Genomic DNA, 14296 nt, shown 5'->3' with positions numbered 1-14296 from the left:
TAGTTTCAATCATTCTTCTGCATATGGATATCTAGTTTTCCCAGCACCATTTATTGAAGGGACTGTCCTTTCCCCAGTATATGTTGTTAGCAGCATTGTCAAAAATGAGTTCACTGTACATGTATGGATTTGTTTTCTGGTTTTCTGTGTCTATGTGTCTGTTTTTATGCCAGTCGTGTGCTGTTTTGGTTACTATACCTCTGTTGTATAATTTTGAAAAAAGAAAACCTTCAGCCAAATTAAATTTAAAGGAGTTTAATTGAGCAGTGAATGATTTGTAAATCAGGTGGCCCCAGAATCATGGCAGATTTATAGAGACTCCAGGAGTGCCTTGTGGTCAGAACAAATTTATAGACAAAAAACGTACAGCGACGGACAGGAATCAGAAGTGAGGTACAGAAACAGTGAGATCGGTTACAGCTCAGCTATTTGAAGGCAGTTTGAACATTGAGCAGTCTATAAGTGGTTGAAGTATGGCCACTGGGATTGGCCAACACTCAGTTATTGTTACAGGTGTATTTATTAAGTTAGGTTTTCAATTTTGTCTGACTACTAAGCTAGGTTACAGTTCATCCATAAGGTCTCAACTATAGAAGTATGAAGTCCTTCTCAGGCCATATTTAGTTTGCTTTAACAGTTTAAAGTCAGATAATGTGATTCCTTCAGTTTCGTTCTTTTTGCTCAGGATATTCTGGGTCTTTTTTGGTTCCATATAAATCTAATGATTGTTTTATCTGTATCTGTGAAAGGATTTTGATATTTTGATAGAGATTGCATTGAATCTATAGATTACTTGGGGTAGTATGGACATTTTAATAATATTGATTCTTCCAATTCATGAACATGGACTATCTTTCCTTTTTTTGTGTGTCCGCTTCAGTTTCTTTAATCAATGTTTTATAGCAGGGTTGTCCAATCTTTTGGCTTCCCTGGGCCTCATTGAAAGAAAAAGAATTGTCTTGGGCCACACGTAAAATACACTAACACTAACAATAGCTGATAAGCTGAAAAAAAAAAAAGCAAAAATCCTCATAATGTTTTAAGAAAGTTTATGAATTTGTGTTGGGCTGCATTCAAAGTCATCGTGGGTTGGGCAAGCTTGTTTTATAGTTTTCATTGTAGAAATCTTTCACTTCTTTGGTTAAGTTAATTCTATTTTATTTTATTTGTAGCTTTTGTAACAAACTGTATTTTCAAGGGTAAAAGACAGGTTTCAGCCCAGATATTTGAATGCTATCAATTTTTGGACTCATTTTTTTTTTCCAAAAGATGAAAGTGTTGCTCGACAAAAAGCACTTGAGAATGTTGTCCTAGAGAATGTTGTCCTAAATAGAAATACATGTAGAATGAGCTACTGATTGCTGTGGCTCTTTTGATATGATAATAGCTTAATATTAAGACTGAAATGTTTTTGTGATATAGTGTGAATGAGCTCACTGCTCTTCATTCATCTTACAGCACCTTTAAAATCCAGTTCAAGTAGCCTTCTCCAGGAGTTCCACCCTCATCCTCAAGCCATAGTAATCTTTTCTTCCTTTGAGTTCCAGTAGCACTGTTTATACCTCTCTTTGTAGTTATAAATTGGGCCTTGAAACACCATTATTTATATTTCTTTGCCCTAATAAAATATAAGTACCTAAGGCCACAAACTGATAAACATTCAAGTAAACTCAACAGATACGTTATTGAATATCTACTTTGTCCAAAGCACTGTGCCTAAAGGTATGCAAACAAGAGTATTACACAGGTCTTGTCCTTGTCGTGTTGTTCCTCATAGTGCCTAGTCTCCCTCTTGACATTTTTCTCTTGTCTTCTAGGATGCTCTACATCTCTTGTCACCACTTCACAGTGTATTTTCTCTCCCTCTAGTAGACATGTGAATAATGAAGATGACCAAGGCTTGCTCTCGAACTCTCTTCTCTTTTCATACACACCTAATTTAGCTAATCTCATTTATTCTCATGCATCTAAAATATCATCTTTATGCCAGTGACTCTCAATTATCTATCTCTAGTCCAGACATTTCTGAACACCAGGTTCACATATTCCAGTTGCCTTTGAAGTCTCCTGGACATCACAGAAATAAATGTCTTAAAGAAAATCCTTCCTCTTTCTTCCACATTTGGTCCTGCTCTCCAGGAAAGCACCTTCATCTACCCAGGTGGCAAGCCAAAATCCTGACATGGTCTTGGTCAGATGCTCTCCCCACCCTCCATGCTGAGTCCATCACCAAGTCCTGTTGATTCTGCCTCTGAAGTATCTTCCTCCTCTGGCTCTTGCCCACATGCCAGCCCACAGTGCTGGTATAATGGACCCTTGTAGCACTTCTGGTCAGTCCCCACAGCATTGTCACAGTGATTATTTAAAATCCTAAAGCAAATCATGCTTTAAAATCCCTCCTTGATTCTCATTGTTCTTAGAGTAAGATTTAGAAATTCTCAATGTGGCATCTATATATCAGTCCTTTTCCAGTTCCATCTTTTGCCACCCCCACCCTCTGTAATCCAGCCATAGTGGCATTCTTTAAATTCCAGAGGTTTGCGGAATACTCCCTCACCCCACTGTCCCTTCAGAGCTTTTTACAAGCTCTTCCTTTTGAGGACCCCTTCTACCAAGTGAGCCCCCACTAATCCTTCCTCCCAATTGAAGCATTTGTTTCCTCAGACAGGCTCCACCCAAGCCCTCAGACTAAATTAGGTTCTATTCTCTTGGCATATCTAAGTATCCTGAACTTTTTCCTTTAGAGTGCCTTTGGTAATTGGTAAGATTTCTTTCGTTGGGTGATTATTTGCTCAATATCTGGCTGTTCCATTGTCTGTAAGATCCCTCAGGGCAGGGATCATGTCTTTTTTGTTCATACTCAGGCCCAGCACGAGATGCATAGTAGAGTCAATATGTATTTGTGGAATGAGCAAAATAAATCAACATAAAAGTTTAAAAGCACACTTAAATATTGCACAACAGAACGTGTTTAAAACTTAAGGCTCTGGCTGGGCATGGTGGCTCAGGCCTGTAATCCCAGCACTTTGGGAGGCTGAAGTGGGTGGATTGCTTGTGCCCTTAAGTTCAAGACCAGCCTGGCAACATGGTCAAACTCCCTCTCTACTAAAAACGCAAAAACTAGCTGGGCATGGTGGTGGGCCCTGTAATCCCAGCTACTCAAGAGGCTGAGGCATGAGAATCGCTTGAACTTGGGAGGCGGAGATTACAGTGAGCCAAGATCGTGCTGCTGCACTCCAGCCTGGGTGACAGAGCGAGACTCCATCCCAAAAGAAAACGAAACAAAACCCAAAAACCTTACGACTCTAACTTAATATGTGGAATTAAGTTTCTAACCCTCGCATGAAGACCTTTATTAGTTTGTGACTAAACCAGGCATGTGTTGCTTTTCTGATCTGTCCAATTTTGGAATTTGTATTACCAAAGAATATATTTGACAACAGAAAAATTTATCAGTTTGACAACAAATATTTATTGATCATCTGCTGTTTGCTTGACATGGTTGTAGATGCTCAGGATACAGCTGGTAGGATGCAGCTTGCTTTCTCATGGAGGACAGACAGTGTACATGGAGAATTTCAGCTCCTGAAAAATACTCTGGTCTAAATAAAACAGAGTCATGGCAGGGGCAGGAGGCTAGAAAAATCCTATATGAAAAGGTAACATTTCAGCTAGCATTGGAGGGGCAGGGAGTCAACTGCTGGAGATCTGAAGCAGAGCTTTCTAGGCAGAGGGAACTACCGGGCCATTCAGGGAACAGAGGGGTGGGCAGTAGCCCTGGGCACAGTGAATGAAGGACAAACACACACTTTTATGGAGATGCCATGGCCTGAAGTTCTTATTCTGCCCTTTATGGCTGAAGACAATGATGATGTCCAACTCTTAAGAATGTTGCTAAGTAAGGTAATGAAAGTAAATAGTAGTAATAATACATATTACTAATAGTTTTAAACTAATTAATATGCCTTCCGCAGATTTATGTGAAGGAGAAAGTAAACGTTACTTTAACTAATGATTTTATTTATGTGTTTAATAGTTTACTAATTTATTATCTTTTAAAACAATATGCTATGTTGCTAATTATTTGCAAACATTAATATTTATATTGATTTCTCTTTAAAGGTTAAAAAGCTGAAGAGAGAACTCTCACAGATGAAGCAAGAACTGCTCTATAAAGAACAAGGCTTTGAAACATTGCAGCAGTGAGTATGAAAATACTGAATCAACTTTAGAATAAGCTCCCTAATAATAATACAAAGAAAATAGAAGTACAGATTACAAGAGATTTCTCAAAGAAACTCTAAAAATTTCAGAGCTCTACACCAAAAGAAAATAAAGCAATCAACCAACAGATAAAAAACTTGGGAAAGATCTCTACACTTGAAAAGATCCAAAGTTTTTATTAATCATTGGAGATCTAAAGATACCAAAGTGAAAAGCCTTTGTCTTACCTTTATCTCCTGGACCCTTGCTGGCCTCCTCTGAGATGTGGTGCAGATCTAAGAGACTAGGCATAAGAAGTTCCTCTCCACATTAGACTGGACCTGCTGCACTTGACCCCTATGTAAGCCTGCAGCTGCCCTGGGCCTTTGGGTGGAGGTGCGTCTGTCTCCCTCTCTGTCAGCCCCAGGGATGACCTAGAGTCTAACCCTGACAGATGGCAGGGGAACAAGAGCAAGTCAGGATTATTAGCAAAGGAGCAGAGCCCTAGGCTGGGCCAGGTTAAGTGGAAAAGGAGGTGACAACGGGTCATAGGATCAGGATATCCCTTCCCCATTCCTGGCCCCTGAAAGCCACTGAACGCCTGATGGATTCACTGTTATGACCCCTTAAAAGCCCTTGTTTTAGTTCTAGAGCTAGTCTAGAATTACCATTGGTAATTCTAGAGAAAGCCACTATTACCATTGGTAATTCTAGAGAAAGCCACTATTCTCCCTGCTGCTGAGGCCCAGCCTATGACAAAAAGCATGACAGGCACACCTGAGCCTTTCTGATCCTGCAGTCTACTCCACAGGGGGTCTCATGGGAGAGAAGCAGTCCATGGTTTTCACAGCTGTATGACCATGGAGAGGAGGTAAAACTTCCCTCCTGCTTGGTGCCTCCAAGTGCGGTACAGTATTTCTAGGGATATCCCTGGTCAGTTTTGTGTTCAGACAGGTTTCATTTTCTTCCCAGCATCTCCTTTGGTAGCACCTCAGGAATGCCAAGCTGGTCTCAGGCGTCACCTCTGTGGAAAGAGTACCCAGCTGTGTTTCTTTTCCCTGTGGAATCCTATTTTGCCTTCTGCTCTTAGGAAATTTGGGATGCTCCAAGCAGCAAGGTGTCACCCCCTTTAAAGATCCTGTGTGTCATCGGCCAGACAAACTGGTTGTTCTTGTTTGGGTGATTAGTCATATCTTGAGATACCCAGGCGCTGCTCTTGACCACCAGTCAGGCACGTGACTTTAATTTCCCACGTGCTTTTATTGCTCAGACTTCTTTTTTGCCTGCTCACTGCATATAATCATGACCTTAATATTCCTTCAGATGCTCCTACCCTAGTGGTTCTCAAACCTGACTGCACATTAGAATAATCTGGAGAGTGCTTAGAAAAATAAACTGTTTCTAGTCTCTACGGCAGGTATATGTTATGAGATCCCCACTGCTTCTCAAGTACAGCCATATTGTAAGAACCTCAGCTGGTTGCAGAGCTCCCTGGAAAACCAAGCAGAAATAGAATGACATAAATGCGTTATTTAGTAAATGTTTATCAGCATAAAGCAGGGCTTTGTGGTGGGGGTAGGGAGGGAAAACAAACTTTGAAGAGTGCCATAAAGTGTTTAGCCACATGTTCCACATATTTAAGGCACATGAAATTATAACTCACGTCACCACTTGGGATTAAAGGTTAGCCAAACTTGCTGTCTTTGTTATATTGATGTAACAATGCTGTATTGTTTAAAAGCAGTTTGCTTGCAAGCAATTTTTATAGGAATCTAAGGCATGTTTAAGAATCTGTCAATAACATTCCACAAGAAAACAATAGACATTTGTTGTAGAAATTCAGGCATTCTCTTGCAGTGATTCTAATCCCTTGAACCAAGAGCAGAAAGATATGATATCTAACATCAGAGACCTCTCCTGTTTATCTTAACTGTAGACAAAATAAAGCTGTTTTTATTCTAATGTTAGCCACCATACTACTAAAACCCTGAATGATCAGCAATCAAACCCAGCAACCAGACTTTTTAAAAAACCACATTCCTGATACTATAAAGGGACTTATATTTGTGGTTATGGCAGAAAAGGTTTAGATAGAATCTTATTGTAGGCTTTTGTAACTTTTCATTTATTTACAATAGAGTGGAATATATTTGTTGAATCTGGAATTACAATATAATTTAAACTCGAGCTTTCATTTTACTGGGTACAGTAGTTTTATGCTGGGTAGACAAATATGGCATTGTTCTCTATGTTATTCGCTCTAGTTTGTGGTCCCAGATTTGACTTTGGCCTAAGCAGTAGTGTAGCATATGTGTAAATGGATACCAGGAAGATGCGTATTTCCATTTGCTGCCTCCAGTGTGCATTCAGAATTGGAAAATAGCCTAGTGCTGAAACAGCAAGTCACAGGCATAACAGATTCTATGAAAATTTGGTTCTCAGGGTAGACATTTTCCAGAGAAGGAATGTAAGTGAACATCTTTTTTTCTTTCTCAGAAGAGACTAATATATTGAGTAAAAATTAGTTATAGGGCACACTCAAGTCAAGAACTTCCAAAAAAATTTTTAGGAAAAAAATGGCACTTCTCATGTTAAGAACAAAAAGCATGATTCTTTAAGGCAGCAAATGATGCTCATATTTTGGTTTATTTTATGACAAGTTAGGGTCAAAAGAGAAAAGGTGGGAAATACAAAGAAGAGGAGAAAAACAAGAAAGAGGGAAATAAAGGAAAAAGACAACACTTAGAGAAGTTCAAAGGAGGCAAAAGAAAGAGAAAGACCAAAAAACATTCTATGATAAAAGCTGAGCTATGTTCTTCATATTTAGCATTCTGTTGAGCAGTAGATAGCCAAGAAATTTTCCTGTGTTTAAAGCTCTCTGAAATTTAAATTAACACTCTTGAGCTAGTCCTGCTTTTATTTTTAAATGTTAAGGTTTATTTCTGAAAACAACTTGCCTGCATTTGTTTTCAAATGATAAAGTTTATGTTTATTTCCAAATCAAAGATTTGTTTTATCATGTTCTGAAGACTTTACACAAACAGGAAGAAATTACTTGAGCTTTAGAAATTCACTTTGACACAATTTCGGATGCCCCACTACAACCTATTTTATAAAATCTCACAGTTTAGTTTTTAGTTTTTATTTTTAGTTGAAAAGTGCTACATCTGAAAATGTCAAAATGCTATATTTGGAAATATTATTTGTTTTATTTAATAAACCATTTCCTCAGCTAAGTTGGTGGATATAATACTTAAGGGAGTCAGAAATTCCATTGACAAATCTCTTCCCAAATAAATGGAATTAGCTGATAGTCAAAGTACTTCATTAGTCCCATCAGATATTCTAAATGTGATAGTCATAAGAGTCCCAGTCCTGAATCTGTCATTTTGGGATAGTTCCCCTACTAGCTAAGTGTCTGTGCAATTCGGGGTGTAAATTTGCATCAGCTTTCTGCCTTGGCTTCTTCATTTGCAAGAAGTATGACTAGGGGATCTTTAGAGGCCCTTCCCATTCTAAACACTGTGTGTGTGTGTGTGTGTGTGTGTGTGTGTGTGTGCACGCCTGCATGCATATATGTGCATGTGTTTAATCTGTGACTTGATTGGTTGTACTTTATTATCAGGTGATCTTATGATCAATTTTATTCAATTTTCTTAGGTTCTATAAGTCTTTAATTGCTTGTTTAGCAGCATAAGACAGTTACTAAAATAGTACTTGAGGAAATATGTTATCTACAAACTGTACTTGTTTGAGTAGACTTTGTTTGGAAGAGTGATTAAGATGGCATTGCTTTATTTTTTTCAGATTATACCTTTCACATTAAAAATAAATATTAAGTATTAAATGTTTTAAACCAAACTAGCTCAGAGTCTGTTTTCTCTGATTCAGTAGGTATTGTTTCTTTGGAGACTCTGGATATAAGACTCAAAACACGTAAACATGTATAGAGTTGTTGACTGGGGCAGAGGCATAACCATACATCCCACGAGGAAAACTCGTGCTGTGTTAATAATGAATCCAGGACAGCACAGGTAGCTGGAGAGGACCAGGAGAATGATCATGAAGAGTACATTAAACTATTTTTTTTAAAAGAATTAGGTAATTTGATTAGGCCCTTCAAACACAAAGAATTAGGTTACATGAAATCCTCTAGCCTAAAGTGACAACGTAAACTGTAAGGACACTTGGTAAGCAGCTCTGCAGGGATAATAAATTAGCTCACTGAAGAGCTGTTTATTCAGTATGAGTTGAGAAATGACCACTGCCCTTCTGCCATTTGCCTAAGTTTGAACTCATACAGCAAGGCAAGCAATTTTATCATGACTCATAACTTTCATAAAAGCAGAATAAATACTTATATATATGTGTGTGTGTGTGTATATACAGATGTACATCTGCACATATATATATATAGAGAGAGAGAAAAATGAAAAAACTAACCACACAATCCAAACATTATAGAATACTCACTAATATAAATAATAATTTATTAACCATTTATTTAAGGTCTCCCAAGCTGCAGGCCCTGTGCCAGGTTTTGCACAGACGTTATAACAAAGCATTATGTAAAATTAGGTGGCAGTTTATTTGCCTCTGTGTTCTTCTGCTAAAGCATTTGCCCATGTCTTTTACCTTTCTTGGCTGAAGATCAGGATCAGCACTTGATGAGGTTTGGGTTCAGCCAGCAGTGGGATCATTCAAACAGATTGAAGACAAAAAGACATGTATTTATTTGAGCCCCAAAGTGATTAGAAATGGATTGGGTTTGAAGTGGGGGATGGGAGAAATCTTAGCTGGCTGTGATGAAAAGAGAAAGGAGGGGCCGAGGCATGTGGATCACAGGGTCAGGAGTTCAAGACCAACCTGGCCAACATGGTGAAACCCCATCTCTACTAAAAATACAAAAATTAACCAGGAGTGGTGGCGGGTGCCTGTAATCCCAGCTACTCAGGAGGCTGAGGCAGGAGAATTGCTTGAACTCAGGAGGCGGAGGTTGTAGTGAGCCCAGCTCTGTCCACCCTGGATGACAGAGCAAGACTCTGTCTCAAATAAAGAATAGAAAGGAAGAGAAACAACCTGAAAAGATGATTGCTGGTATACAAGAATCAGAAGTGAAATAATCGGCCAACTTAGACAATTCCAAAGCCAGTTCCTACTGTCTGTTTAGCTTATATGCTACCGTTCTTTGATATTTTTTCTTTCTTTTTCTCTTTTCAACAGAATTGATAAAAAAATGTCTGGAGGCCAGAGCGGGTATGAACTCAGTGAAGCCAAAGCCATTCTAACAGAACTAAAATCTATCAGAAAGGCCATTAGCTCAGGAGAAAAAGAAAAACAAGATCTGATGCAGGTACATTAAAGACATTTTGTTAAGCCAAACTTCTACCTTCTTAGGCCCCCAGAAACTCTCACTGGGGCAGTAGTGCTCCCTCAGAGTCCGGATGGCCCTTCCATCTCTGTCCCATTCGTGCGGAATGGGCCCTGTGGAGGCTGTGGCAGGCACAAAGGTAGCCTGCTGCCTTGGAGGAAAGCAGAAGGATTCCAAGTGGCTGGGACACTTCTTTGTAAGCAGCCTTTGGATGTCCTTTGAGATAGTGGGTGGTGGAGCCTGGAGCTCATGTGAGGAGATTAACATTTTGCTGCACTCTGAAACTCACTGAAAACTTCATATGGGACCCAGATAAGCAGAATTCACAGCCCAGAATACACAAAGGATATGTCATTTGCTGTGAGTAGGTAGAAGGCATGCTTTTTGGAGATGAGGCTATGTGAGGAGCTTAGAAAAGCTTCTTTCTGACCCAGTTGATTCTGAGGTGCCAGCTAAAGGTGGGTGGAGAGTGCCAACCCAGAAGGGAATGCCTATACAGTTATCCTAGGAAAGCTGCTAATGGCCATAGATCCCCTTACTAAACCTGTACACTTCTCAGCCTGTGGGTCTTACTTAACTCCCAGTGATCCAGCATCATGTGTGCAAAAAACAAAATAGCCATTAAGTGATCAGTATTCTGAATATCTATACTTAGCAAATACAGTCAAGTTTTTTTTTTTTTGAGATGGAGTTTCGCTCTTGCTACCCATGCTGGAGTGCAATGGCGTGATCTCGGCTCACCGCAACCTCCGCCTCCTGGGTTCAGGCAATAATCCTGCCTCAGCCTCCTAAGTAGCTGGGATTACAGGCACGCACCACCATGCCCAGCTAATTTTTTTGTGTGTGTTAGTAGAGACGGGGTTTCACCATGTTGACCAGGATGGTCTCGATCTCTTGACCTCGTAATCCACCCGCCTCGGCCTCCCAAAGTGCTGGGATTACAGGCTTGAGCCACCGTGCCTGGCCCAGTCAAGTTATTTTTAAGGGTATCTCTCTTCCTCTCCTTTCCTTCATCCCATAATTATCACAAGCACTAAGAATTCTTATTTCATATATTTGGAGTTCTTTACTTAGCTGAGGAATAATTTAGTCCACATCTTTGGGAATCTTAGAGTCGTTGATGATGTTTACATTCTCAATAGAACATCTGCATTTAAATACCATGTTTAACTACTTCATATTGGTTTTCAAAATATTAGTTGAATATAGATAAATATTCTTGGATCCATGTAATTTTGCATTTTGGGAAATTTGAAATAACTTACGAGACGAGATCTAATAGAAAAGACAATAGTCATAATAGCAAATACTTATAAATACTGACTTTCTGCCAGACATTCTTCTAACCGCCTTGCATATAAATAATTCCCTTGATCCTCACAACAACCACTAAAGGTAAGCACTGTTAGCTTATAAAAAATTTCAGCACAGAAAAATTAAAGTTTAAGTCATACAGCTGGTAAGTAGCAAGACTGTGGTTCAAACCCAGGCAGTCTGGGTTAATGTGGTTTTACCATATATATAACACGTGCAAGACTTTACTTGTGTGTATTTTGTTTTTGTTCCACAATTGTCTTGCTGATTAAGTCAGTAATTCCAGAAATGCATGTCCTTTAAAAAAAAAAACGTTAATGGAACTGGAACAAATATACATTGCAGCTTTCTAATTCAACAATTTTAGGTCGTCTTTCATTCTTCCTATAAACTTTGGATTCATATGCAGGCCCAATTAAATTAAAAGATTAGATTCCTTTTCAGTTATTAAAGTACATAGAATAATTAATTAGTAGATGCAGAGATTGACAATAGAGTTAGAAGGGACTTTAGATAACTTCTGTGACTTTCAAATCTCTTTGACCACAGTAAGAAATAGATTTTACATCAAAACCCAGTAACACACAATTGTTGTGTACCTATAGATACACAGGTGTGCATGCACGCACACACATACGCACTCAAAATGAATTTCACAGAAATATGCCTACTCTTAATACTGGCAATGCACTCTGATTTTATTTTCTAGTATCTTCTATTTCATTTAAAAAATACTAGTAACAACCTACTAAATTGATTGAATGCATTGCCATCACAGATAAGTTTGAAAAACACTGATTTTTTTTTTCACTGTATAGATGGAAAAATGGAAAAGACTTGCACAAGATCACTATAAGGTTTTTTTTGTTCTTTTCTGTTATTTGATGTGACCATTTAAGTTTTATCCTCATATATATATACATATATATATATGTGTGAGGATATTTATTTATTTATATTTTGTGTAAATATCCCTTTGAAAGAAAATAAAGGTAAAAAATTTCAGATCTCTGGTATTTTCTAATTCCTCCTAATCATGAAAAATTTAAATATCAGGATTAAATACAGGCTTTTTTTGAAGTTGATAATAATGGTTTCTTACCATTTTATTAGTATTACTGTAGGATTTCCTTTTTATTTTTTTAAGTGATTCAGATTAGTCTTTCCTTTTCAATACTTTCACTTGTTCATATTCTCCCTCTAAAGTAAATCACAGTATATTAAACCTGAGTGCCCACAGCAGGCACATTTGCTTTTGATTATGTTCTTTACCAAGCCAAACATGTCACCACAGGCAGTGCCATGCAGTAGACACACACACAGATGGGCCTGTTTGAGGCCTGTGCCACTCATTAGCAACTTCTGAGCCTCAGTTTCCTAATCCCTAATGTTGATGTGAGCTAAATAATCTCTTGGCTCCTGTCCAGATGTACAATGGCGTAATTGAAGAAGTCTTCAAAGTAGGAGGTTCTCTTACTGTATCTAAAATGAGAGATTATGTTACAGATATTCTGTGTTTCCAGAATTTCTATTGCATAAAGTGAGTGGGTTCCCATTGAAAGAGACAACTTCTTAATGAAATTTTTAAAAATAAGACATGCATGTATTGTAAAGATAACATTATTCATAGGAAAATGCTATCTTGGGAAAGATAAGACAATTGGTTTAATATGATCTCACTTCCAAAGTCACATGTATGTAGGTACAAAATTATTTCCTATTATTTTTTCAATATATAAAGTGGTAAGTACCTACTAAAATAAAGTAGTTGTTTTTTCCATTGAGATTAGCTCTTTCCTTTTAATTTCACCTGGTGGGGAAGGTTTGCTCTCTTACATGTTAAGCTTTATAAAACACTTTGTTTTTCTGAACAGAGTCTTGCTAAGCTGCAGGAGCGGTTTCATTTGGATCAGAACATTGGCAGATCTGAGCCAGATCTGAGATCTAGTCCTGTGAACTCTCATTTATCTCTCTCCAGACAGACCCTTGATGCTGGGTCACAAACAAGCATTTCCGGAGATGTAAGTTATCTGTGTTGAAGAGTTGGCCCAGTGTTGTTCTTGATGGGCCTTAATTGCAGTATGGATAGTGAACTGGAACCAGAAGTATATGTGACTTGGATTCTGACTTTGTGCATTGAGTGTTTCATTCTTGTAAGATTAGTTTTAAAAATCATAGTCTTATCTTTTCTGTCTAGGTGCCAAACATATCAGGATTTGTCCATAGGAATAGCTTTATTCAAACTTTCTCATGTGGTGTTTCTTCAGAGACACATTGAAAGGCTAGAGGCATATAAGAATTTAAGTTTTTCCTATTACATTTAGAGTCTTGGAAATGTTGTCCTTTCAAGTAAACATTAGGCCAATGAGACATAGAAAAACATGCCTTTTAAGACTAATAAGAAAACTTGTTTTTATAAATCCGAGTTGATTATTATAAAATGTTTAATTTGTGATTTATATCTGCCATTTAAATATTTAATATGGCTTGACTATTGTTAACTATTTTACCTTCTCCATTTTGGGATGCCATTAGCAGGTATTTACTTCTCAATACATTCCCATTTATTTTCATATTTTCTTATGCTACTTTGAAATATGTGCTGTGAAAGTAAACCAGGTAGAGGTCAACAGTAGGGCTTACCTGTTTGAAAATTAATTTTTGAAATTATTTAGTTTATATTTTGTACAGTTGAAAGCTAAATGACAGAAATTAGGCTCATAAAGGCAAAGAAATTAGTTCCAGTTCATAAATTTTATTGACCTGTACACCCTTCATAAACTCTAAGTTATCAGACACAGTTACCTTGGTATTTACAATATCAAGATTTTTTTATCTTGAACTTAACATATAGAGAAAATAATGTTAAAGTCTTTGAAAAACAGATGAGCTTGAATTGAAAGAAATGTTTTGCCCCTACTGAGACAATAAAGTAAGTGTCTTAAAACTGGTGTTTCCCAATTTCAGTACTATCTTCTTTAACTTTTCAATTACACATACTTCCTAGAAACAAAAGCAATTTACTTCATTCATTAGCAGAGTTAATTGACTTTTTTCCTTTTTTTTTTTTTCCACTAGATTGGAGTGAGAAGTAGATCAAATTTAGCTGAAAAGGTCAGGCTAAGCCTACAGTATGAAGAAGCCAAAAGAAGGTAATGACAGAGAAGCCGTTTTGTGCATGGCTCCAACATTTTCTTTTTCAGAATTAATCTTTACTCCTGTGATGACATCTGCTGGGCACTTCCCATACATTCTTACCAAGGTTACCTTTGGGTTGTTAGCACGTAAGGGTGGCTTCCTCTCTGGTCCATCTTCTCTTCCCCCCAACTCCCCTCCACCCCCGCACCGTCAAAGCTGAAGAAGAGGGAGAATTAATGAGAAGTGTGGGAATGAAATTGACTCCTTCTC

At 37.9% G+C, this 14296-nt stretch overlaps 1 protein-coding gene across 1 annotated transcript in view; it reads left to right on the top strand.

Annotated features, from left to right (window-relative positions):
• The window catches only part of WWC2 (WW and C2 domain containing 2), a 210430-nt gene that overhangs the window by 129064 nt on the left and 67070 nt on the right, over positions 1-14296 (top strand). Inside the window, exons 5-8 of the mRNA XM_012472558.3 lie at positions 4123-4202; positions 9427-9556; positions 12763-12909; positions 13967-14040. Coding sequence (XP_012327981.1) covers positions 4123-4202; positions 9427-9556; positions 12763-12909; positions 13967-14040 — 431 coding nt within the window. The remainder of the gene's footprint in view (positions 1-4122; positions 4203-9426; positions 9557-12762; positions 12910-13966; positions 14041-14296) is intronic.

The sequence above is a fragment of the Aotus nancymaae genome, unplaced genomic scaffold (genome assembly GCF_030222135.1).
Source record: "Aotus nancymaae isolate 86718 unplaced genomic scaffold, 86718_ANA_hifiasm-v0.15.2.pri h1tg000006l, whole genome shotgun sequence".
NCBI lineage: Eukaryota > Metazoa > Chordata > Mammalia > Primates > Aotidae > Aotus > Aotus nancymaae.
This window is presented reverse-complemented; position numbering and strand designations above follow the sequence as displayed.